This window comes from Eucyclogobius newberryi, unplaced genomic scaffold, assembly GCF_026437365.1.
Source record: "Eucyclogobius newberryi isolate DKJ021-1_F unplaced genomic scaffold, fEucNew1.0.hap1 SCAF_3, whole genome shotgun sequence".
Taxonomy (NCBI): domain Eukaryota; kingdom Metazoa; phylum Chordata; class Actinopteri; order Gobiiformes; family Gobiidae; genus Eucyclogobius; species Eucyclogobius newberryi.
In genome coordinates this window covers 29,672,497-29,697,800 of record NW_027315945.1, presented here as the reverse complement: position 1 = coordinate 29,697,800, position 25,304 = coordinate 29,672,497, and the positions used below count along the sequence as shown (strand labels likewise).

Below are 25,304 nucleotides of genomic sequence, written 5' to 3'. Positions count from 1 at the left end.
TCTCCAAATGTGGCGTTTATTTGAGAACTTTTACTAAGTTTTCCCCGTCTGAAGGATACAAAAAACTCCGGGAAGATCATCGGATAAACTTCTGAAAACAGGTAGCGTTAAAAATCATGCGCTCAATTGTGATTTTTGCTTTTTGCACCCAACATGACACACAGACAGCTAAGACTACAAACAAACGCGTATTTAACAGTTGTATCTGCACTGTTTTGTTCCTGCTTTTGCTATAAATATTTGTTGGTATTTAAAAAAAAAAAGAAGCTGTACCGTGTAATTCTTCTTATTACTGCAGCTGTATCTGTATTAGCCTTAAAGCTAACGCTGCTCACACGCAGTGCAATGGTCCAGTCTCCTCTAATAATACACTTTAATATACACTTTGTCGTTCTTCTGCAGTGCTCTAGTGTTTGTGGAACGTGAAACAACTGTATACAACTGCAACAAGTGTATTTCAATGCCATCGACGTGCATAACATGACTGCATAAACGCCTAAATGTTTTATTATCATGGTGCACCTGTTACTCCCAAGGGATTTATTGCTGGGGGAAATAAACATATACATTTGAGAGCTTTTAATTGTGTGTTTAGAAAGGAGTTACTGAGGTTAGCCTGGATCTAATAGTCTTCTTCTCTAATTTAGACTCGGTTATGATGTATTCACACAGTCAAAGATGGGAATAAGAAGTTGCTGTGCCATCTGATATTGAGGATTTTATATTTTTTAAGGAGGATTTGTGTTTAATCGTGTTTTAAACGTGTTCCCCTCATCATCAGTTGTATTTTCATTGACTGGAGCATGTTTCTTTTTGAGGATTCTTGCATTGTCCTGCGTTCATCATCTAATGCAGAGAAGTGCTCTGGGAAATGTCAGTTTTCGGCCCATTTCTCTGTCCGTATATGATTTATTAAAACATATCAGACTCCGGGTCAAACGTGTAGTGTTGTCACGAGGCCCAAAGGTCAAACTCGATTTCAATACTAAGGAATAAAGCTCGATGCTCCGATGCCGATTACCACAATGATCCTTTAAATACTCAATGTTTGACAATAATAATGCCGTCGTTTCAACAACAGCAACAACATAATACGATCTTAGTTTTGAATTCTTAAACCGTTCAGGAAAAGTCGTATTGTTGCTTTTTGCTCCTGCCGCTCGCTCCGTGGTCCGGCTCCAATGATTTCCTGCATGTCTTTCCCCAGTCTCATCCCCATTTCATGCGGCGCTGGTCCGTCCAAACGATAAAATATTAGGTTTTTTTCAGTTTTTGATACCAGTTTTAGCTGATTTACTACACTTTTGGCCAACCTGCGTTAACTGAGCCTTTTATTGACAAAAAAACGACACGTATGACAATCTGTTGCTTGTGATGATGAAATGCTGCAAAGAAGTTCTGCAGTTTTGAACAGGAAGTCATTGGACCTGTTTCTATAACTTTTAAATCAATATAGCGGTGAACAAAATGCCAAATAATGCTCTACTTATGTATGTTGTTGATTAATACTAACTAAAATACCGATAAAATGCCTATTATGCCCTTTTTAAAAGACGCTAAGCTTACCGAATTGACCTTTTCCCACGTGTAACCCATTTATAATCATTATCCCATTGAAAAAAACATCTAGACAGAGAAGGAACAAGTGTCTGGAATGTGGGATATGGGAGGGGCGTCTTTTATACCACTAAATACGCCGTAATTTGTTCACGATTCCGTCTGGAGCCTTTCTTTTGTCATGCGAATGACGTTGAATGAGGGAATAAATGGATGTTTGTCCGAGCTGAAAGAGGAGGAGAGGTACGTTTGGAGAGACCGAGAGAAAAAAGATTGACTTGTGGAGGCAAAAGCTGGTTTTGTGTCAAGAATGCACCAGGAGGAGAGGGAGAAAACACCCCGGGGGACCAGAGCCCAACTGTCCTGCACCGACAGACTACCATGAACCGCTCCTTTGTCCTGCTGTTACTTAAACCCCCCTGTCCTTCTCTATATAATCATTCACCTGTGAGAAACACTTTTATAGTAGTTTCTTTATTGCAGGCTGTATGAGGTCACCCATTACATTTTTATGATGTATTGGTTACAAAGGCAGTCTCAAATGAAACTCTGTGAAATGGACTAAACGTGGGTACAACGGCAACAACAAAAGATTACAGACTCTTTCCCCGCACTAAATACTCGATACAATATAGACCACATCTGACAGCGGTGCGACCAGAACACAGGCTCGACTTGAAACAACAAGCTACTCGAGCGTATTCATCTAAAAACGACAATGAAAAGACGAGCGTCGACGGCTGCGCGGACCAGTTCCGAGGCCGAAAATATTGTACGGGAATGACTTTTGTTTTGAATTGAAATTGAATTGAAAGCTGGTCAAAAAAAGGTATAGTTACTGTTTGAATTTAGACCCAGAAGACCTTTTTTTAAAAACCTATAACGGAGCGTAGGTAATTTAAACCTATGCAGCGGCTATAATCTTAACAGGTTAAACAAGCTGGTAAAAATGAGCATGCAACGTATCTCGCTTCCTGTCAGTGATACAGGTGTGGGAACTAGGCAGACCTTTCAGACAAAAACACCCTCACCATCCTCATTTTGCCTCGAAAACGGAGAATAGCGCAGCCAAAATATTCAATTACGTCAAAGGAAAACCGAGCGGTATTTGTTACGGGCCAAACGGTGACATCCTGAAGTCCTTTTTTAAACATGTCCCTGAACGAGTTGGAAAAATCGATGGTAAGAAAGACAATAGGTCTCCAAAATTGAATCACATTTTTATTTTATGGTTGCACGATGCTGTAAGACCACGGTTATGTTCTGCAATGCATCTCTTGTGCTAGTTTAGCGGTTCTTATTTCAGTCTTCACTCAATGTAATTCTTCTTGGAACTAAATTTTGCGATTGACGATCTTGGACGTATTTCATAGTCTCAATGTTGGTTGGGAAAATGTTCATATTTTGCCTGCAGAGATGGATTTGCGCGTGGAAAAAGATGTCCACTGTAGGGAGATGGTTGGTGGCATTCCCAGAATCGCTGGCCTCGTTTTCCGCCCCACATCAGGTGAACAATGGGACGCGCTTCCCCCCTTTGCCCCGGCTCCTCTGAGAACTAGGACTGTTCTGCTCGTGACGCTTCAGTCGCTCCACACGGCCTGTCGCGATGCCGTAACGCTAAAGTGGGGGTGGGCGAGGGGGACAAAACTGTATTTGGAGTGTCCCGATAACGATGCTCAGACGACAGGCAAATAGAAATGTGTTAAAACGTGTGTTTGAACGCATTAGTTGAGGTTTAATAACGCAAATGTGAAATGTCTGTTAAATGAATCACTGAAGTGCAGAAATATCATCTTGTACCCTTATTTGATAGTTTACAAAAGTGTAGTTTAATATATATTTCTCACCTGAATGTTGATTATTCAAACTTGTACATGGATTTCTGAATTATGCAAAATTTGTACCATTGCCATAGCGATTAACAATTTATATCTTTCAAATTGAGATTCTTAAAAGCTCTCAAAATGTTGCTCACAACAGGGATCTGACTCATGAGTAAAGTCGAGATAACGCAATATCAGTGTTTCGTTTATTGTGAGAAAAAAACCTCACGATTTAACGATTCTTCTCGATTATTGAGACTGTGACCAAACAAAAGCGAAATATTTAATTTTCGTTCTGACATGTGACTTCAACTTTAACAAACTGAACTTTCTGAGGGACAAGATAAAGTTAAACGTGACCAAAACTGATTCAAATAAAGTTATTTTACATTTAGGTCTATTTTTGACTTTAAGATAGATTTTTAAAAAATCGTTTTGTTTCTAAAATTGCCATGATTATGATTTTTTGGTTCTCACGATTATGTGACCTGAGTAATCACGATTAACCTAATCATCCCTAGATCAGAGCTCAACTGTTAACTGTGTGCGTACTACACACGAATACAATGTTTTAAAGGCGCAATGGACGATTTTTCGGCGATTTGAGAACTCGGGTGGAAGTGCGCATGCGCACTCCCCCGTGTGGACTGATACAACACACACATGCGTTTGTTTATTAGCGCAACGGAGCGCATCGCATCGCTCGTCTCCCGTAGATTTCTGTCCACTTCTGCATCAGCTCGAACTGTCTTTCTCCGTCTTCATTTTGTCCCGTACACTGAGGGAACTATATCATGATAGATCCATGCGCTTAGACACGCGGAAACGTGGGGACGAGCCTGACGCGGCTGCAGGTGAGCGATAGGTGTGTTTTATGATTGATACGTGGCAGGACTAGTCGGCAGTCCACGCCACGAGGAAATAAGACTTAGATTTGTGCCAAAAAAATCGTCCATTCAACCTTTAACTAGTTACTTACGAGGGCAAATAAAATGTACAGCAGGTTTGAAGTCGGAACATGTTTTCTTTCTTGACCTTGGTGTGAAGCTGCAGACTCCACGCTCCGATGCCCAAACGTGCTGTGACAGAGCGCTTCCTCTGTGTTTCCCAAAGGGTCCTAAAAGATGACCCAAGTGTGGCTCAGAACAAGCCTGTCTGTGCAGTGGCCAAACACAACTCTCAACTCATGTCTAGGGGACCTCTCTTTGTTTGAGGGGTAAAACCTGCTTTAATTGAAGTGCAAAACAGGCTCTGCACAAAACTACTTTGTTATGTTACAGGTTTGTCGTTTTGAGATGTCTAAAAATCATTATTTGTCCCTCTTAAATGATCAGTAGGGCTGCAACGTACTATTATTTTGCAATTTTTTGTGAGTTCACAAACTCCATATTAGGGTGATTGGTTTGCAGTCCGCACCAGTGGCTTAATGGGCCAATCACATGGCATTTAGGGCCCGCAGGCAAGACTTGAACCAATCGTAGAGCAGCATTGGGGTTTCGGCTGTTTTAGGAGAAATACGGACCATTTAGTTTATCTTAATGTGCACACCATGGCACTTTGTACACGAGAAAGAGAACTGTGCTTGTCTGAACATTCAATAGTCTTTATTTTTCTGCTTCCGCTGTTGAGACCTGGCTTCGACCAATCAGCGTGAAGTATTTTTTTTACATTCCGACTGCTTTCTGCGAGAGCCTTTTCATGTGAGAAACTCAATTCAGAGTGAGACACAGATTAATTTGTGTGAGCCAGGGTAGTATTGAACTATATCAAGTCTTTTACATTTTGTCAATTGATCAATATCAATCTAAAACAACTTATGATAGAACCAGGTCAATTGACTTCCTGTTCAAAACTGCCGAAACGATAAGCTCCGCCTCTTCATAGTGACATTTCCCCTTAACAAGCCGTAGATTGTCATTTACATGCTTCTTTCACGAAAAATGTCTGACACTTTAGAACCTGACATGTGTCACTCGGAGTCTTACCTTTTTTCAAATAGTCACAACTCAGTACAGGGATGTGGGCGGGGATAGGGGTTAAGTGAAAACAGACATTTTCTGAGCCCTCGAGCCTCAGTTGCAAGACAATACATGATTACTCAAACGTGCATGACTCAATCCAAACACCAAATACACTAATGATGAGCAAACACTGTTGTAATGAGGTTAAAAGCTCATTAAAGTAGATTTTACATAATGTGTCATCTTTATCATATCGGCAACACTGGATTCTAGAAATGCTGGTCAATCTTTAATGCACACCAACCGTTTTAGTTCAAAGCAACTCCTTGATCTTTTGTTTTCACTGGACAAATACTTTGAACCACAATGCCTTTTCACACACATTTATTACGTTGAGTTACTTCACCCCATATGCTATACTGCTTGTTACTACTTTCTAGCCTCACATGTATTTTACTGCATGTTTCACTCTTTTTTTTAAAATCGAGAAAATAAGATAAGATATTCCTTTATTGTCCCACATGGGGAAATTTCATTGGTGCAACGCAGGAAGACAGAGGTAGATACAGAAGAACAGATCACTTATAGGAAGTCTGATAGCTTACATTTCTACACTGCAAATCTGCAAATTAAAATTGTAGCTGAACTGGCTGCAGTGTATCTCTCTCTCTTGACACTTCAGTTTAGCATGAAGCACTGATAAGAAGAGCGGGAGAGAGGAGTGATTTTCTCTCCCTCTCTCACCTTGGAAAAATGGAGGATGAAGTGAAAGGTGAAGAAGTTGTGGAGGGAGCAGTGAGCGAGTTTCAAAGTGCGTTAAGCGAACCGTGCGCTCGTGTGTATGATGACGTGGAGAACACGCCCTCTCTGGTGGTGTGACCCCACAAAACACTGGGGGAAAATGCACTTTGTCACACGATTACTGGGCCGGGACACGCACGGCATCTGAAACGCTGTAATTGGTTTCGGCGGGAGATCAAATGGTTTCGCAGTGGCTCATAATCGAGTCGTTATCAAAGTCCATGACGGGGGAGGATTAGGGAGGGAGGTAAAACCGCTGAAGGAATCTCTAAAAAGGTAGAGACAAAATGCCAAAACGCCAAATAAAAAGATATACAGCAATATTTTCTTAAATACTGTGTGATCTTATGCTAGTTCTGATGCACAGCAAAACTTAAACCACACAAACAGTTCAAATTTGTCCCATTCATGCAATTATTTCAATATAAATGCTTTTTGTTCTTGTTTTATTACTGATTGGTGTCTGCGGAGTGTAGTGGTTGTTGTCTGTGTGTGTGTGTGTGTGTGTGTGTGTGTGTGTGTGTTTTTGGGTGTATTTGGTGCCGAGCGGGGAAAGTTGCTGCACCAGCAGTTGGAGGGGAAAGTGATCTGTGGGTGTGTGTTTCAGGTTAATGACTAATGGAGCCGTGAGAGCAAAGTCCGCACCAGTCGTCACAAGCCCGAAACTTCCAGCCTGGAAATCTCTGTCCCCGTGTTTGTCTTAGAAGGTTTGTTTGCACACTCTCAGCCAGGCAGAAGAAACGGGCAGCTTTTTGTGTATTTAACGCACTTGGAATGCCCTTCACTGAACTTAACATCAACTATACAAAGGAGTTGGAAAAAAAAGTGTAGTCAAATTCCACAACACAGCTGTTTTGAAAGAGGTATTGTTGGAGGGACAAAAAGACCGGATCAAAGACTCGACAATGACAATATGTGATGGTTTTGTATTACTTATTGAATGTATTTTATTGTTTACTCTCTGAAAACAATACACTTTTAAAATAAAATAGACTAAACAAGTGAAAATGAAGCAAATGTACACTTTAAATGGTACAATGTTCTAAAATGTCATTTCAAACATGTAGTGCAGGTCGATTTCATTAATAATTAACAACCCTGATTTAAACAATGCATTGATAGAGCTGTAATATTGTAGTTGTTGGTTCAGATAATTATATGTAAAATTAGAATATCAAGTTTATTGTCTGGAGAAAAAAAAAGCATTAAAACAACTGCAAATAGAGCAGATAAAGGAATACTAGAAAAACTGCATTGCAAACTGTAAAAAGTGACATTTCTGAACTATTTGTGGTTTGTTGTACAGCCCTTTCACTTTTTGACATACTTGACATACAATCAAGACGTTTACAGGCAGATTTAGTCATATTTCTGATGGATTGCCACAGTATCGTACAAATTGCGTCATCGAGCTGATCCCAAAGATATTGAGGGATTCATTTTTGTCAATATGGCCCAGTGGTAATCCTTTACACACCAACTGAAGTCCTGTCTTCTCTTCGTTTGTTTGTAGAATGAGCACCTCCTCTTCTGGCCGTAAAACCCCGGTGGACTACGGCGTTCAGATCCGCTTCATCAACGACCTCCAGGACGGCGGCGGCGGGGGGCAGCAGGGGCAGCCGCGGCAGCCGCCTCGCCCCAAGTCGCAGCCCCCCTCCAAGTACGGCGTGGCGGTCCGAGTCCAGGGCATCGCCGGGCAACCGTACGTGGTGCTGAAAGACGGACAGAAAGGGGACTCGTACGGTGTCCAGCTCAGGCCAGACTACCCCTCGGGTTACGGCAGTCTGCCCCGTCGGAGGGACAAGTCGGACTCCAGAGCGCACGGCGAGGATGAGGACGGTCATGGCGGGGCGCTGCGGAGGGCACAGTCGCACGGGTCGCTCCTGGACCGCGATGGAGAAGACGCGGAGGATTTTCACCGGTCTAGACTCCCGGCCGAGGGGAAGTCTGGAAGTTTTGGGAATCTGGACGGAGGAACGGCGGCGAGGGTCGGCAGTAGAAATGGGAGCGGCGAGAGGAATACACGGGCCTTTAATGACGCAAACAAGCAAACAAACGCTTACAGACAAATGAACCGCTCTGATGGAGGCCAGAGCCGAGGCCCTTCTTCCAATGAGGTCAGTGACGTAACCAAGCATAAAGCTACTGTACTTTATTAGGTGTCTGTACTTTACACAGTTACTATTTGAATTTTGCTGCTTCTTAACGCACAAGATTGCTGCAGGAAAATGCCACAGCGACAGAATCCATTCTCTCTTTAGCAGAGCTGCACGGTACATCACAATCAAATCAAAATGTGGTCCCTGATTGTTACTGTTTTGAAACTTGAAAACGGAACAAGTTCATTTTAAACTCTTTAAGTCAGTCCACATGTATCACTCACTTACCTAATGCGTTCCCAGCACCCGAAATATTCACAGAGATGAGCCCAGAGCGAGTTTTGCCGTCCCGGGTGAAGCTAACAAACATTAGCATGCTAACTGCGCACGTCCTGCTTCTCGGAGAAAAAAACGCTTTATATTTAGATACATAGAAAGTTCTGTGGTCTCATCAATTATACCTGTACTGCGGCTAAACAGACTTTACTTACTGATACATAAACCAGTCGAATCCACAGCAGAACTCCGCAGCTCTACCTCTGATGTCACAAATCTGGGAAATTTAAAAGTGTTTTTGAGAGGCTCGCAGAAGGAGCAGAGAAGACAAGCTCGTAAACAGGACTTAATAAAACTAACTAATGAAGCTAAAGGCGACTCCAGCTAAGTCTTTGATGAGGAAGCCGTGTTAGACTATGTGTCCTTTAATACTTGAATACAGAATTCTACAATTAAATCCTCGCAATTGCAGTAAAGTGCGTCAGAAGCCTCTCGATTAGATAGTTGGGCCGTACCCCTCATTGCCGTCTCCTGCAGGACCTCGCCGCGGCCCGTCCTCCCCCGTACGCCTCCTCGCCCCCGTCCTCCGCGCACAGCAGCCGGCAGCAGTCCGTCGACCGCAGAAGTCCCGCCGACGCCTGGACGGGGAGACGCGCCGCCGCCGAGACGCCGAGAGCGAACCCGACGGAGACACAGGTGAGTAGAGCGCTCACAACGATCCCGCGCCCGGTCGTCGAAGTCGCTCGCACCATGTGGAAGAGCCGTTGTCTGGTCTGTGTGTTAAGGTGACGCCTGACCTTTTGCTGGACCAGGGGCAGAGCGCAGAGACGAGCGGCGAAGAGCGGCAGATGATGCAGACCATTTACAATGTCCTCAGAGAAGGGTAAAGCCTGCTCCGGCACTAATTAAGACTCTGTGATTAAATGGTGAAGATTGTGCGACATCCAGGCGTCAAATTGTGTCCAAAAAGAGTAAAATTTGAACGCTTTTCCGGTGTTTTAATTAAATCGTCACAAAATTGACAAATATTCAAAACGTTTCACACATAAAAGACTTGTTGCTAGTATCAGTCAACCATGAATTACAAAATAGTCCTAATAAATAAACAAAATAACTAATAAAAATAAAAACGTGGGCAAGAGAATACCCAAATATTTCTATAACATTTCTAAAAATATAAAAATGGTTCAGAATCTTCCACTCCATCTTCCTACCATTTATTACTTGTCATTTTGTCCCTTCTTCATGCAAGTTTTCAAAAACATTCTTGAAAACTTGCTTCATTTACTTTACGGACATTCCATAACTTTTAAAGATCAACAGAATTCTTGATTTCCACATGGCATCTTTCACACTATTAATCATTATTGTCTTATTGTTCTTAAATGATGAGGGACTTTAACTGCTGGACTGACTTTGTGGAAATAAGACTGAATTATGTTTTATTTTCCTTCATGGTGATTAGTCGGAACATTGTCTTTTTCTTTCTTTTTTTAAATCACTTTCATAATTAATTTCCTGAAAAATAAACAACACAGTCTTTCAAAAAAATCTAAAACAAAAAATCTAAAACAAAACAAAAATAAATGGTAGAACTTGATGAACAATGAATAAGTCCCAAGCTTCAATTATTTGAAATGCCGGAATCTATATCGATTACGGTAAAATTCGATGCAACACATGACGGGAATGAATGAATCGGTCACGCTGATGTCACACTGTAATTGTCAATGAAATGTAAATGGTGATTTATTTAGAAAAGATTTGATTATCTGTTGGCGCTGCATGATGATACTGTGAAGTCCTGAAGGTAAATGTCATGTTCTAGTCCCAACGTTAAACTAAACTCAACATTTATAATTCGAGGCTAAATAAATCCTTTTACCAACTCACTCATTGTGTATTTGCTCCAACGTGATTCAGGTTTTCATATCTTACTGCACAGTTTTCCACGTTCCTCTGCCTCGATCAAAGAGAAAATCATGCATTCTGCTCATTTCGTTTCTTTATCAGGACAATCGAGAGCGATAACGTCATCAAACACAAAGTCAAGGTCATTCTTCAGACTTTCAAGGTGGGTTTGTGGCAGCGACGTATATTTTAATAGCTCTTTTTGTCCACTTTAATTCCGTTTGATTTCGCATTCTCCTCCCGCAGCTCAAAGAAATCACGCGGGAAGAGCTAAACCGAGAGAGGGCGGAGCTTCAGAGGAAAGTGGCCGAGCTCCAGTCGACCCTGCAGCAGGAAAGACGGGTATTCAGCTTCAGATTTGATATGATATGAGTTAGAAATCTCATCTGAATTGTGTATACCGTATTTTCCGGACTATAAGTCGCACCTTTTGTCATAGTTTTGACCGGGGTGCGACTTATACCTATATTTATACTTGTATACTTACACTCCGGACTTATATGTGATATTATTTGTTATTTTCACACTTGCAACCGCATTTCATACTCCAGTGCAACTTATATATGCTTTTTCTTCTCTATTATAGTCCGGATAATACGGTATACAAACAGTAGGTTAATATTGGCTGAGCGATAGTCCAAAAAAAGTGATCAAATAGTGCGTGTTTGTCCTTTTATAACTTGCAGCTTTTGCAGAAATGTCTGTCCATTGCACTATGTCCCGGTGGTTCCGCGCTCTTGCCGAACTGTGCCGTCCGATCGCACTTTTTTTTGCCTCCTCTAATTGAGAATCGCTGACATCCCGAATGTAACCTGCCACTTTACCGCAGCTCTAATTACACAGATCATGCACAGTGCAATTTCGTAAGTGCCACCCCGGACCCGGCACAACACGAGCGGCACCAAACGCATCAATAATAGAAACGTAGAAATGGTTCTTGCTTCTTTTTTGCGTTTTATTTCCTTGTCGATTGGAATGTCTTTTATTCCCTGCTAATGGGAACTGCGTTCTTGGAGTGCGCTTGAGATTAATCCGCTCATTAATCCTTCAAGCGCTCTCTGTCTGGGAAACTGGGCGCAGACCCTCATTCAAGCTCAATAACCACTCATTATGCCGGTTTAAGGAAGTTGGGCCGGTCCTAATCTCCTGTAGCTCTTAAGAAACTAATCCATTATGCATTATTGATTGGTGTGCGCCGCCAAACTGCTCCTGCCTCTCCAAAAGCCTGTTGTTATTGATACAAATGTAGATGCTAACTCTACAAATATGTAATTGGTATTTTTCTGAAGTACCGAAATTAAGTTTAAAAATCAATCAAGCTTAAGGTCACAGTGCAAAGTTTAAACCCATCCAGGGCCGTCGACATTCGAGAGGAGATTGAAATACGATACGAACGCATTTCAGAACACTTTGTAGAGGTCCAAACGACACAAATTGCTGTGTTTTTGTTTGAAATCGGTTTGATGGAGACATTGTGTCACTCATCACAGCATCCGTGAACCGCCGCTCGTGTCGTAACTGTGACTCGACCACGATCCGTCTTTTTTGCTTCATTCTCCCGGTCGTGTGCTCGCAGGACTCGGCGAACAACTCCAGCGCCGCTCTGAAAGACGAGCTGGAGTCGTGTCTGGATGAGAATCTGCAACTGCGCGAGCTGCACGACCGGATGAAGAAAGAGCTGAACGAAACCCAATCCGAGTGAGGACACGAGAACACGCTCTCTTTGACACGCATTGCACCGGGAAACAAGAGCTCTATAGTACTGCGAGCGGAGTCTGTACACGGCCCCTGTTGTCGACCAGTCGCTCTCACTCTTATTTCATGAAACAAGAACTTACTGTTGCAGAGTGTAACTAGTGTGATGAGGCACTTTCAGTCAGACGTGGATGTTCTCTCCGTCTCTTCTCAGGTTGACGCAGCTGCGCATGGACAGGGAAAGTGCAGAGGCTCGCGCCAGAAACGTGGAGGACCAACTGGCCGAGCTTCAGGAGGAGATCAGAAGGGAAAACCACAACAAAACAGTAATGCTCTCCACTTACACGCCGCTGCATGATACTACAGTTTTATTTAGGGATGGGCCGGGCAATACTGCAATAAATCATGTAACCGTGACTGGAGGTGGGGGATTTGCCAACAAAATGAATATCATGCCAAACTTGAAACATTGAGTTTGTCATTTTGTAGTGAAAAATGCAACAAAAAGAGCTGAAATACAAAATGCCAATTCAAAAAAGTAATGATGTAAATTATCATAAGGGTATAAGGTGATATTTGTGCACTTTTGCCATTCATTTTACAGACATTTCACAGTTGTCTGATAATTGAACCTCAACTAATACTTTCAAAGACATGTTTTAACACATTTATGTTGGATTGACCTGATATCGTCCAAAACAATATGAATATCACCCTCCTTCAAGGGCAAGATCACGTGATGACGGAGGATGTAATTGTAAAATCCCGGCCTGAGAAGCTTGTGGGGAAAATAGTCAGTTTGATCTTAGTTTTAAGCAGCGTTAAACACTGAAACTCACTAAAATGGCATATTCAGTTATCACACGGATAAGATCACGATTTGTATTGTATCCCAGGGTGCATTTAACCAATCACAGTGAAGTGTGAACTCTCAGAAGAAGCAGATGGCCTTAGTTTCTTTTTAAAGGCAATATAAAGCTACTAAGTGTGCACAAATCATGATAAAACCAAAACTGGGACATTGTTTTCTTGATATTGCTCATCCCGTCTCTGAGTCAGCAACAACGTCTGCTATCAAATACCAAATAAACCAAAACGCCTTGTTAAGCATTTTGCAGTCTCCAGAATTGCACCTGCGCTTCCATTTACAGCTATCTGGGTCAATACAAAAACAACCTCTGTAATCGAAAACGTGGCAAAAATGGGCCACTGCGGTCGTTCAGCCTTTTAAATCCGAGTACTTCCTGCGTTTAGGACCTGATATCTTGCCAAAACGAGATGACGGAACTCCATCAGGCCAAACAAAAGCTGGAGGAGACTCTGAGGCAGCGCGAGAGGGAACTCACGGCCCTGAAAGGAGCGCTGAAGGAGGAGGTGGCGTCGCACGACAAAGAGCTGGAGACGCTCCGAGAGCAGTACAGCGCCGACATGGAGAAACTCCGCAGCAGCATGGAGCAGGTGTCCCAGGTACGAGCGGCGCCGTCGGCAAAAAGCAGCAGGAGGCATCTCTAGACCACCCTGTGAGGAGATTAAGAAAACACAGCAAGGGGCATTCTGGGAAACTGCAAATGAAATGTCTGAGAATACTGAAAATGTCACTTATAAACAGAAAACACATCCAGGAATTCAGTTTATTAACCTTCATTTAACCAGCTAAAACACTTCCAAACCTCTTTTTTGAGCGTGACCTGGGCCAAAGTGAATATGTAGCAGCACACAAATCATAAAAACAGTTGCACATTTAAAATAGTCGTTTCAGGAAAATGTAAACAACATTTATAAGGACAGAAATGTTTTGCTCTTTGTTTTTTAAAACTGAGTGAAACCTAAATGAGACAATCTGAATGTCAACTGAAATGATTTGTTTTCCGGGGAGACAATACTGCAATTTAGTCCAATAAAAAACTGCACAATAATTTGGAAAGATTAATTATGCTTTTGTACGTTTTGTTTTCGTAACCATATAAGAGGAAATTACAAAACCTGTGTAAACCCTTATTTAACTGTTAAAGTAGATCAAATACACAACATAAGTGACATTATGACTACACAAATTGTAAAAAGTAGTCTCTGCTGCAATCTGTGGTGACACTGGTATATCTGCCGTCAAAAAATAGACATTGATTAAATAAAAATACTCAAAGTGTGCCATAAGTGCATACAACTGAATATTTACTTAAAAAGCCTGAAAAATGGCATAAAACAACTACAACATGCCATGAATGACTAAACAATTGCTAATTACATCTCGTTTACATTTTATTTAGTGTCTTTGTCCGTAAAAATAGGGCAGTTGTATTCTTCTGCTTTCATGTCATTCACAGCATGTCGATTCCCCGTTACAGACCTGTTCAACTGCATTAGGATTTATTTCTTTACGTTGCAGTCTCACGCCGGCATCGAGGCCGAGCGCCTGCGAGTCAACTCCTCAGTACGCACACTTCAGCAGCAGCTGGAAGACTGCAGAGACGAGAGCAGCCACTGGATGGAGCAGTTTCACAACACCAGGGATGAACTGCGGAGCACCAAACAAGAGTGAGTCGACTCCAAGGCACTCAAAGACCACAAACCTTTATCCACAGACGTAACTGTTGCTTTCCACGAGTTTCCCCAAGGTTTCACAGCGTTCCGATTGTCCCGTTTGTCGCACTAATGTGTCTGTTTTCTCTCATCTTTCTCTGGCGTTGGCTGTCAGTGAGACGCACAGCAGCCCTGAAACACAGTGAGACTCCACATCAGAGATAGATATGTTCCTAGATGTGTTCCAATTCAAGCAGTAGCTGTACTAACCCCAATATGTAGCCGCTTGTAGTTGTAAAACCATCCACATCCACTTTTTAATTGTCAACCAGCGAAATTTAAAGCTTGTTTTTTCACTTGTTTTTCACGAGTCGCACTACAAATTTAAACTACGTAATGCCACTGACACGACAACAAAGCAGGATAATCTCAAGTTAAACCCTTCCAAATGAACAATACCATTCAAAACTTGCAATTGCGACAAATAAATGGCACAATTAAGCATATTAGTTTGTATAATGAGTCATAGAAGTGACTTTTTTGGCCCTCTACAGCTTATATTTGATTATACAGGGGGAAATGACACGGATTTCACTACCGGTGCAAAGAAAAGGTACACACAAATGGAGTTGTAGTGAAAGACTGAAAGACTGCCTTATCCTCGATATAGTAATTCTTGTGACAGGCCAGCAAAAACTCTATAAAACATAATGTAGGCCTTTAACAAAGAAGAGTGAGTATCTTTGTAGAATCTGTCTTGTCTAGACAATTTATACACATGTTGTGGATGTTTTTATGTGTTTAGAACTCCTGTGTCTCCCCTGTTTTATTGTCCATTTGACTCGATCCATGTGTGCGGCAGACAATTGTTTCATCATTAACGCCAATCCAACTGATTCTGATTGAACGAGGAAGCTGGAACGGATGTTGGATTTGCTCATATAATAAGTCATATTTTCTGCTGGTTTAGACTTCTGACATCTCGTTTGGAAAAAGACGAGTTTGAGGAGGAACTGAAGGAGCTGAAGGAGAGAGTGACGGCCATGAAACAACAGACGGCACCAGACTCCAGCCAATCACAGGCTCTCAACCAGGTACAGTTATACAGGACAAACTAAACATTGATTGTCTTAATATCTGAAATTGGAAAGTAGCTGTCGATCAATCTGGTACAGTTACTTTGCAAGATGAATTTATTTCTACATGGTCCCTGAAAAATAATGAAAGCGCCGACTAAAAAGCACAAGTTAATAGTGTAAGTTAACATTTCTGTCCAGGACCTTCAAAGGTGCACCACAGACCTTCAGAAAGCCAGGCTGGAGGTGGAAAAGCAGCGGACGCAGTGTGATAAGAAAGTCATGGAGATGATCGCGCTGAAAAAGGGCCACCAAGACCAAGAGGCAGAACTGAAGTACGAGATCGACCGGCTAAAAGGCCAGCTACAGCGGGCCAAGGGCGAAGTCAGCAAGGCACAGGAGAAGAGCAAGAAGGTGAACGTCTGAACACCGTTGCCATGGCGATTCGCAACTCAAAACAAAATGTTGTATGGTTTGAATGAGCAAAAGTCCTCAAAATATCAAACAGGAAACGGAAAAGGCACCCATGAATTGCATGACTTGGTGGATTTAGAAAGTTAAATCCAAACTTTAGAACATTAACCATAGAGATGTGTGTCTGGTCACAGCAAAAATATCTATTATGAGTTATGAGTCAGGGCTGTGTAGAGGCTTTAAAACATGGCTAAGGTAGTTCAAAACATAACATAACACATTTTGACAAAAACTATATCTGCAAAGTACTACCAAAAGTAGCCCAAAAGCCACAGAAATATTGATCTAAAACATCAATAAAAACCTCCATATCTGTGTCTTACATGTCGACTTGTCACATAAAAAGTGGGACCAACCAGAGACAAGACTCAGAAATAAACCTGGACTACACCAGAACTAGAACGGTACCAACCAAGTCTAAATCTGGTCTAAACTGGGCTCAAACCATTAACAAATCAAGTCTAAATCGGGTCTAAACTGGGCTCAAACCATTAACAAACCAGGACCAAACCAAGTCTAAATCAGGTCTAAACTGGGCTCAAACCATTAACAAACCAAGTCTAAATCAGGTCTAAACTGGGCTCAAACCATTAACAAACCAAGTCTAAATCAGGTCTAAAGTGGGCTCAAACCAGTAACAAACCAGGACCAAACCAAGTCTAAATCAGGTCTAAACTAGGCTCAAACCAGTAACAAACCAAGTCTAAATCAGGTCTAAACTAGGCTCAAACCAGTAGCACACGAGGACCAAACCAAGTCTAAATCAGGTCTAAACTGGGCTCAAACCAGTAACAAACCAGGACCAAACCAAGTCTAAATCTGGTCTAAACTGGGCTCAAACCAGTAACAAATCAGGACCAAACCAAGTCTAAATCTGGTCTAAACTGGGCTCAAACCAGTAACAAACCAGGACCAAACCAAGTATAAATCGGGTCTAAACTGGGCTCAAACCAGTAGCACACCAGGACCAAACCAAGTCTAAATCTGGTCTAAACTGGGCTCAAACCAGTAACACACCAGGACCAAACCAAGTCTAAATCTGGTCTAAACTGGGCTCAAACCAGTAGCACACCAGGACCAAACCAAGTCTAAATCTGGTCTAAACTGGGCTCAAACCAGTAACACACCAGCCTGAACACATCTACACATACAGCACACGCACAAATCCGACTGTACAAGTTGTTTTTGGCTCGTAGCTGCCGGACCCAGCCACCATCTCGGCTCTGGAGCAGCGGCTCATCGATGCGAGAAGTGAAGCCAGTGATCTGAAAGAGCGGCTCTCTGTGGCTGAGAAGGAGCTGGAGGCCACGAGGACCCAGCTGAAGAGGTCCGAGCTGGACGTCCGAGTGGCTGAAGACGCCCAGAAGGCCCAGGAGGAGGTCAACACACGCCTCAGAGAAAAAGTGTCACGTTTGGAGGTGAAACAGCACTTATGTAGTGTACAGTCTTACAGCAAATGATGTGTTATACTAATTATACTTTGTTTGGTGGTGAATATGTATCGTTCATGAAGGGTAGCACAAGTGATTCATTGCATCTCACTAGTCATTATCAACCAATTTAGTGCTCAAATTATCGCTATGTTGTCTCCAAAACATGACGAAAGCAGTAATGACTTCAAAATGACACGAGAAATGTTTGTATTTTTTAATGAAACGACGACGTTCGGCATCACTTTAGTGTCAAATTGAATACAAATCTCATTCAGAGGCATCCTTAACAACAAATGGATTGCTCAAAATAGCAATCTGTTCCAAAATGACTGGAATAATCGTTATTATTTCCACATGTACCATTTTTATCATCAGTCAAGTTCTATTTATGTCGTAAATGCGCAATATTCCATCCAAACTGTGGGTACGGTTCTGTGTAAACTGGAGGAGGGTTCTGCAGTGAGATGACACTTGTGCGGCGTGTCCAGGGGCAGCTGCAGAACAACGCCACGGAGAGCTCGGAGGCGGAGCTGGCGCTTCACTCCGAGGTCAGAGGGCTGCGGTCCGAGCTGGACGAGGCCAAAAGGAAAGCCTCCAGACATGACCAGGAGCGCGGCGAGCTCGTCCTCCGACTGGAAAACGTGGAGAAGGACAAAGATGCACTGAAGCAGACGACGCTCGAGCTGGAGGAGAAGAAACGACAACTGGAAAAGGCCCTGGACAAAGTCGCCAAAGAGGTAAGGAAACGAAGCTCTGGTGAGAGATGATGACGGGAGTAAGGCCTCCATCGTTTTGGGGATTCTCTTGATGACAATAATCACGATATACCATATTTTCCGGACTATAAGTTGCACCGTTTTTCATGGTTTTGGCCGGAGTGCGACGTATACTTGTACTCCGGAGCGACTTATATGTGATATTATTTGTTATTTTCACACTTGTAACCGCATTTCATACTCCAGTGCGACTTATATATGTGTTTTCTTCTCTATTATGCATTTTTGGCTGGTGCGACTTATAGTCCGGAAAATACGGTACTTTCTCTATTCATCAAACATGTGCTACACTGTGCCGTGTGTCATGGTTACGGATGTTTTAATCGATTTAATTGTGAATATAATCATGAGAAATCTTTTTATTTGTATTCTTTTCAAAAACATTTTTTTTAAATTTAATTGTAATTTATAGTTACAAAAAGATTAACTAATAAGAAATTGATGACTGTATATATCGGAGTAATTTTACTTTCCCATTCAGATTGTAATATGTCATAAAGTCGCAGAATGATCATCTTTTAAAATCATTAATAAATAAATAATAAAAAAATAATAATTTTTCGTAGAATAATTGGACCACACAAAAATGTATGTAGTGATATTTCTTGGTTTCCTTGTTTTTAATTTCAAGAAATGCACAAAAAGTAAATACTGTACATTGTAAAATCAACCACAAAAGGGCAGATATATAACTTTATATTGCAGCTTTTTGTGCTTATTATTAATATCTTTTCTTGTAAACGATTATAACGCGCGCCTCGTTGAATGAAAGTCTTTGTCCTTTTGTGTCAGTCCGAGTCTCTGGTGGCGTCGTCAAAAGAAGACGCTCGGACGCTCCGGGTTCAGCTGGAGGAGCAGAGGGAGAAGGCACGCAAGGAGATGCAGGAGGTGCAGCGTCACGGCACGGACGCACAGAGCGAACTGAGCCGCAGCCAGAGCGACATCAGGCGAATGGAGGAAGAGGTCAGAGAGCTCAAAGTGACCGCCAGGGTTTGGTGCACGTTGTAGACTCGGATCGTGTCGTGATTTCAGACGCACGGGCCGTAAGCTTCAGAGTGATGAGGGATTAGGGCAGTTGCTATAACGATTTAACAGTTTAAAGTAAAATATAAAAAAGGTTAAAATGGTGAAAAGCCCTCAAAATGTTTCATGTCACAGGAAACCCATCATTAGCGCTTTGTGGTGTTGGAAATGATTTGAGTATTGAACTATTGATATTAATTTAGTTCATTTTGTGCCGCTTGTTGCCGTCGTGGGTGACTGGAGCCTGTCCCAGTGACTTTGGGCATTAGGCGGGGGCACACCCTAGACAGACCAACATTCACTCTCATGTTCATTCACTTGGGGAGATTTAAAGTAACTAATCAATCAATATTTATTTATAGAGCCCTTTACCACACTCAAAAGTGACTAAAGTGCTTCACACAAAAAAAATCTAACCAATACAAAACATAAAACAAAGTAAAAACTAAACAAAATAATACAAAATAAAGTGTCACTACATGTGTTCAAAGCCAGTCTGAATAAATATGTTTTAAGCCTGGATTTAAAAAGGTACTAATTTAACCTAACACATGTCTTTGAACGGTGTTATATGAAAACAAATATGATCATGCCTTAATATACTAGTAAAACTTAAATAAAGAGCACCATGAAAGGGGGGGTGGTTGCTGTCGGTGTGTTGACTTTAAATGTTGTAATTTAAGCAAAAAAAAACTGGTCAAAACATCTGCAATCTAACAGTTTATTGCCGTCCCGCGCAATTGAAACTATTCCGTCCTGGTTTGAAGGCTTTTGAGAGGACCGTCCCCCGTTCAAAAGATGTTATATCTCATTTAAATTGCATAGTTGCCATGAGAACAGAACAGAACAGAACCAGTTGCTGACGTATTTCTAATAATGTGATTGTTATATTGTGGTGCGTGTCAGATGTCTCGAGTGAAGAAGGAGCTGCTGCTGGCGTGTGAGGAAAGAGACAACCACCAGCTGGACAAAGAGCTCCTGACCAACAGACTGCGCCACCTAGAGGCAGAGCAGGAGAACGGCAAGAACGGCCTCAACGAGAAAATACGGGAGGTTCGACTCTTGGAGGTAATATCCCATTTTCAATTGTATTTCCCTCTTATACAACTCCACTAAGCCAGTTAAAGGTCCTTATATCACGCTGTAACGATGTAACGATGATTTAACCAAGTGAAAGTGTTGAAACTTTTTCTACTAAGTTTTTCTACTGGAAACTCTTTTTTTGTGTTTGTTTGGGCAGTTTTCTCTCAACATTTATGCTTTAGTGTAAAACTTCTGCTTAATCTGCTCAAAAACTAAATACAATATCCCAAATCCTCCCTGTATGTTCTAATTTCAACAAAACATACCAAGAAATTTAAACCTGCCTATGTCAATTATTTAGTTTTTTGGACTTTTTTACACATTAAATGCCTTTATTCTTTCTTTTTTAAAAAAACCTTACCCAATGGAAAACTTGTAACACATTTAACATTTATGTGAGTAAACTACAGGAGGAGTTTCAAATGGATATCTTTAAAATGTAAGATATTTTTAAAGCCATCTACCGAGAGAGGTACAATTCTGACCATTGTAATTTCCATTCAAATTCCATAAAATGCTCTACGTATCCGATCTGTAAGAGTTATTTTATAGGTATTAAATATGTTTTACTGCAAGAGATCAAAAGGCTAAGTTGTGCAAAGTGTTAATAATAATAATAATAATAATAATAATATAGCAATAATATAGGTTTAGTGTGGTGTAATGTGCTTGTGTTTTTAGGACAAGTTGAAGCGTCAGGAGCTGGAGCTGGAGGAGGAGAAGAGCAGCGTGGAGATGCTCACGGAGAGACTGTCCCGGAGCAGAGACCAGATCGATCAGCTGCGCTCGGAGCTCATGCAGGAGCGCTCGTCCAAGCAGGACTTGGAGCTGGACAAAAACGCCATGGAGCGACACGTACGTTTCCCCCTGCGCTCCGTCAAACGCATCTGATCCACGCGCCAAATTATGTGGACGCAATGGCTCGAAAAATTACAATTAAAAGACCATATTTGACATTTATTTAACCTGATTTTTACCAATGAGTTTATAAGCGCTTTTTACAGCTTTCGGCACCCAGAGCAGAGTTTTGCCCTCGCAATAAAGCTAACAACAACTAGCATGCTAACTTCCTGCTTCGTGGAGAGTAAAGCGCTTTGGAATTGCATGCAAAAAGCGCAGAGTGGTCTCATTTTGACCCGAATAGATGCTTTTACATTGCATCTGCACTGGAGCTTAACAGATTTTACATAAAAAAACAGTATAAAATATAATATAAGATGAATATTATTAGAGAAATATGCTGTTTAAAAAGTACAAAGATACGGGTTTACTGCATGTATATACACACTGTGTGGGGTAAAGGAATATGATAGAAAACATGAGCACTGACAGATTTTCCCTCTGTGATCTCTTCTTTCAGCTGAAGGAGCTGAGGACTCGACTGGCCGACATGGACGGTCACAGTCGCTCTTCAGCCGGACTTTCACAGCTGGAAAACAAGATCCTGGAGTTGGAAGATCGACTTCGAAGTGAGGAGAGGTACACGCTTCGAGTGCATTTAAAGTGAAGGTGTTTTCACTAGTAAAACGGTCATTATAATCTGTGTATTTCTGTTTTCTGTTGTAAAGAGAGAAAAGCACGGTGCTGGCAACTCAACGTCGTCTGGAGAGAAAACTGAAAGACCTGAACATGACGCTGGACGAGGAGAAGCACAACCATTCAGAACAGAGGGACCAGGTTAAAGAGTTTCTCAATTGTTTCATTTTTATGAGGGATGTAATGGAAATATGCCAACATTATATTCATTTAAAGGAGTTTTTAACCATTTAACATTGTTCCTTCTTCAAAAACATAGCTGGAGTAGCATTTAGCTTCATTCACACTATTTTGATGAATCCTGGTTAGAAAGTCCTTTACGTCTAAGCGTCAAAAACAAGTTCTGAATCTCCTCGATAACTGACGTTTCTCGATCTGTGACGTGGAGAATCTTCTCTGCAGTTTTTAAGTCCACAAATCATCGCCGCACTCGTTTTGTACTTTTTTGCCATCAAATCACGGTCTTTGCAACTGCGTGTTAAAACCAGGAAGTTGTATTAGCAAATAGTGTTGATTTTTAAAATTGTGCAATTCCCTCTCCAGCCAGTAGATGGAGCCAAAGCTAAGTTACTCTTGCATCTCCCAAGACTGCGGCAAAGTTATATTGCTTTTTGTTGTTGTTCTAAAACATGATATGCCAAAATAACGGTACTCAAGCACATGTTTAAAGTCCAATAACAATACAAATAATGCATAATATTTGTCCTTTTTGAAGTAAATTCAAAAAGTAATTCATTGAACATATTATTCTGTACTTAATTAATGTATCATACTTACTATTTTTATTGTACAGTGTGTTTCGTTGACATTTTACAAGCTCAAATTGTCCCTTGCAAAGCATACATTGTTTTTGAAGTATAGATTACATTCAAATCAAACATATTATAGTCACATTATATCCAAAAGTCCCTTCTCAAAGCCTTAACTGCCCCGTCTGTGTTTCTGGCGTCGCAGCTCACTCTAAAGGTGAAGGCTCTGAAGAGGCAGGTGGACGAGGGCGAGACGGAGCTGGAGCGCATCGATAACCTGCGGCGGAAAGCCCAGAGGGACGCAGAGGAGCAGACGGAGCTGAAGGAGGCGCTACAGAGCAGAGTCGCCGCGCTCGAGACTGAACTCAAGTATGCACCTACTCGCACAAGCAGAGGCCACAGTTCACATCTGAGGTGTAAAATGGTTAATAATGTTACGGCAGAAGTTTATTGTCGAATATACGATGTTTTGACCTGGTTTATGGTTAATATCTCTGTTGTTATTATTGAGCCTGTCCACATGAAACTAAACCAAGCAGGATTAAAGTCTTCTCAGTGATTTTTTTATTTACAGGTGTGTTTGTCGTCAGGTGAGGGGTCATTAAAGGTGCACTACGTAGCTTTTCCGGCGGAGAGTTTGCCACCTAAAATTTAAATTAACAAAATGTATTCTGTCTTTTTTTGTTTTTTTACTTTATTACAAGTCCCTAAAACTCACTTCTAGTCAAAGCGGCCCAAAGGAAACACGATCTCTCCTCTGTGGCCAGGACTGAATGCAGAGGAGTTGAATACAGCCCTAATAATTATGCCAGTAACGTCTTCCTGACAGACACTTCACCCCAGTGCCGTGTGAAGGAGAGAGTAATAACGCCGTCACCCTCTCTGCTGCATGTAAACGACGGTATTAACCACCGGCCAAAGTCGTGTACGCTTCATTGGACAGAGAAACTTAGCAGAGGTCTGTGTGTCCCTGAGGAGGAGGGTTTTACTGTTACATGTGTGTAAAACATGTGCGCCATCAGCCAAGAGCGAAAAGGTATTTCATTAAACTAAGAAGGGACATTACTCACGCGCCACAGGGGAAATTAAGTGACGGTCCCAAGTGCACAGTGCTGTTCCCGCTTGTGACCACCAGAGGGAGTGCCATAGTCATGCTGCTGCTAAAGTTGGAGCTCATCTATGTCAACACTAAATGACGTTCTCCTGTATCTGCGAGGTCCTCGTGCTCTTCCTGTCAGACCCTCCTCACTGTCTTCACTGGGCCTTCTCTGTCGGAGCCAAAGCTTTGGAACTCTGACTCTAAAGTGTTTGTGTATATTTCACGCCGTAGAGCACTTTGTGACTGTTTCAAAAAGCGCTTGATAATAATGCAAGTGCAATTATTGTAAAAAAAACATTCACTTATATTCATTAGTCGAGCAATTGCTGCACAGGTCCCAGGAAATACTACAGCCCCAACAGATTTCTATCCATGAGTTTCAGAAGAATGAAAAGTTAGGGCCGTTGCCTTAGCAATTAACAATTTAAAACAAAATATTATAACTTTTAAATGTGAAAAAGTCCTCAAAATGTTGAATAGAATAGGAAACTGAAACATGAATTGAGACTATGGTGATGGTCCTTTTAATGAGACCTTTTTATTTAAACATATTATGCTAAATGAATGTTGTTATAACATTGTTCCCTCATCCAAACATACCTGGAGTTGCACTTAGTTTAACTCACGCTAGTTTGTCGGCTCCTGGTTAGCGAGTCCTCTCCCTCCGAGCATCAGAAACACACAATTCTGAATTTCCCCGATCTGTGATGTCACACGTCAGTCCATAAATCCATAAATCATCATCGCCAGTCAACGTTCTGAGCATTTCTGCCTTTAAAACACAAGCATTACAACTGTGTGGCTGCATTATCATGTTTATCTCACCCATGTAATTCCCGCTGTGGCCAGCAGAGGCAAACGTCAGTCAAACGTTTTAAATCCTGAGATCCCAAAGTAAATGTACTCGAGAGCAGTAACAATACAGATAATGCACAGTATTTGCCCTTTAATGAATTGTATAGGAGTAAAGTTGTATGTCGTATGTTTTTAGTCCGACGCAGCGTGACGAGCTCTCGATTGTCGTTGCAGGCGTAAAACCCAGGCCTCCATGCGCCCGGCTCTGGACTCGTCGGCCCTGAGCTCGGACGACGACGACGACAGTCTGTACGATCACTCCAGCATCACCTCCATCCTCACCGAGAGCAACCTCCAAACCAGCTCGTGCTAGGGCCCCTCCAGGAGCAGGGCCCGTGTGGGGAAAAACCCCGCGCCGCGCACAAAAGAATGCAGGGGAGGAAACGGCGCGTCTAATGTGGGCTAATTGCACTTCGGAATGCACTAAAGGGCACGAGGAGAATGAATTCCCAAACCTGTGAGAAAGAATAGCAGGAAGTCAAACGTCAAACGCTGTTTTCTCTTCGCCGCGGTGTGTGTACATGCAAATTAGGCTGCGGCGCACCCTCAAAAATACC

General features: G+C 41.9%; 1 protein-coding gene across 2 annotated transcripts; it reads left to right on the top strand.

Annotated features, from left to right (window-relative positions):
• On the top strand, window positions 1-25,124 carry cgna (cingulin a). Of its 2 annotated transcripts, none has more exons than XM_072460282.1 (22): window positions 1-101; window positions 6,750-6,849; window positions 7,656-8,259; window positions 9,055-9,213; window positions 9,330-9,400; window positions 10,531-10,591; window positions 10,675-10,770; window positions 12,005-12,126; window positions 12,338-12,449; window positions 13,378-13,590; window positions 14,510-14,658; window positions 15,614-15,737; window positions 15,921-16,133; window positions 17,390-17,611; window positions 18,115-18,363; window positions 19,195-19,365; window positions 20,332-20,493; window positions 21,190-21,363; window positions 21,869-21,987; window positions 22,077-22,185; window positions 22,999-23,162; window positions 24,922-25,124. In XM_072460282.1, exons 3-22 carry the CDS (start codon window positions 7,657-7,659, stop codon window positions 25,058-25,060), a joined length of 3,432 nt encoding a protein of 1,143 aa, XP_072316383.1. In that variant the 5' UTR covers window positions 1-101; window positions 6,750-6,849; window position 7,656; the 3' UTR covers window positions 25,061-25,124. The 2 variants fall into 2 exon arrangements, with proteins under 2 accessions (XP_072316383.1, XP_072316382.1); XM_072460281.1 differs by having other exon boundaries at window positions 9,303-9,400.
• Window positions 25,125-25,304: the final 180 nt, after the last annotated feature.

Excerpts from the sequence above, each read along its gene's own strand:
- cgna (XM_072460281.1), top strand. The coding sequence starts at position 7,657 with ATGAGCACCTCCTCTTCTGGCCGTAAAACCCCGGTGGACTACGGCGTT. Across the intron at positions 15,738-15,920 it reads AATCACAGGCTCTCAACCAG|GACCTTCAAAGGTGCACCAC; the intron begins GTACAGTTATAC and ends ATTTCTGTCCAG. Across the intron at positions 17,612-18,114 it reads AAAAAGTGTCACGTTTGGAG|GGGCAGCTGCAGAACAACGC; the intron begins GTGAAACAGCAC and ends CGGCGTGTCCAG.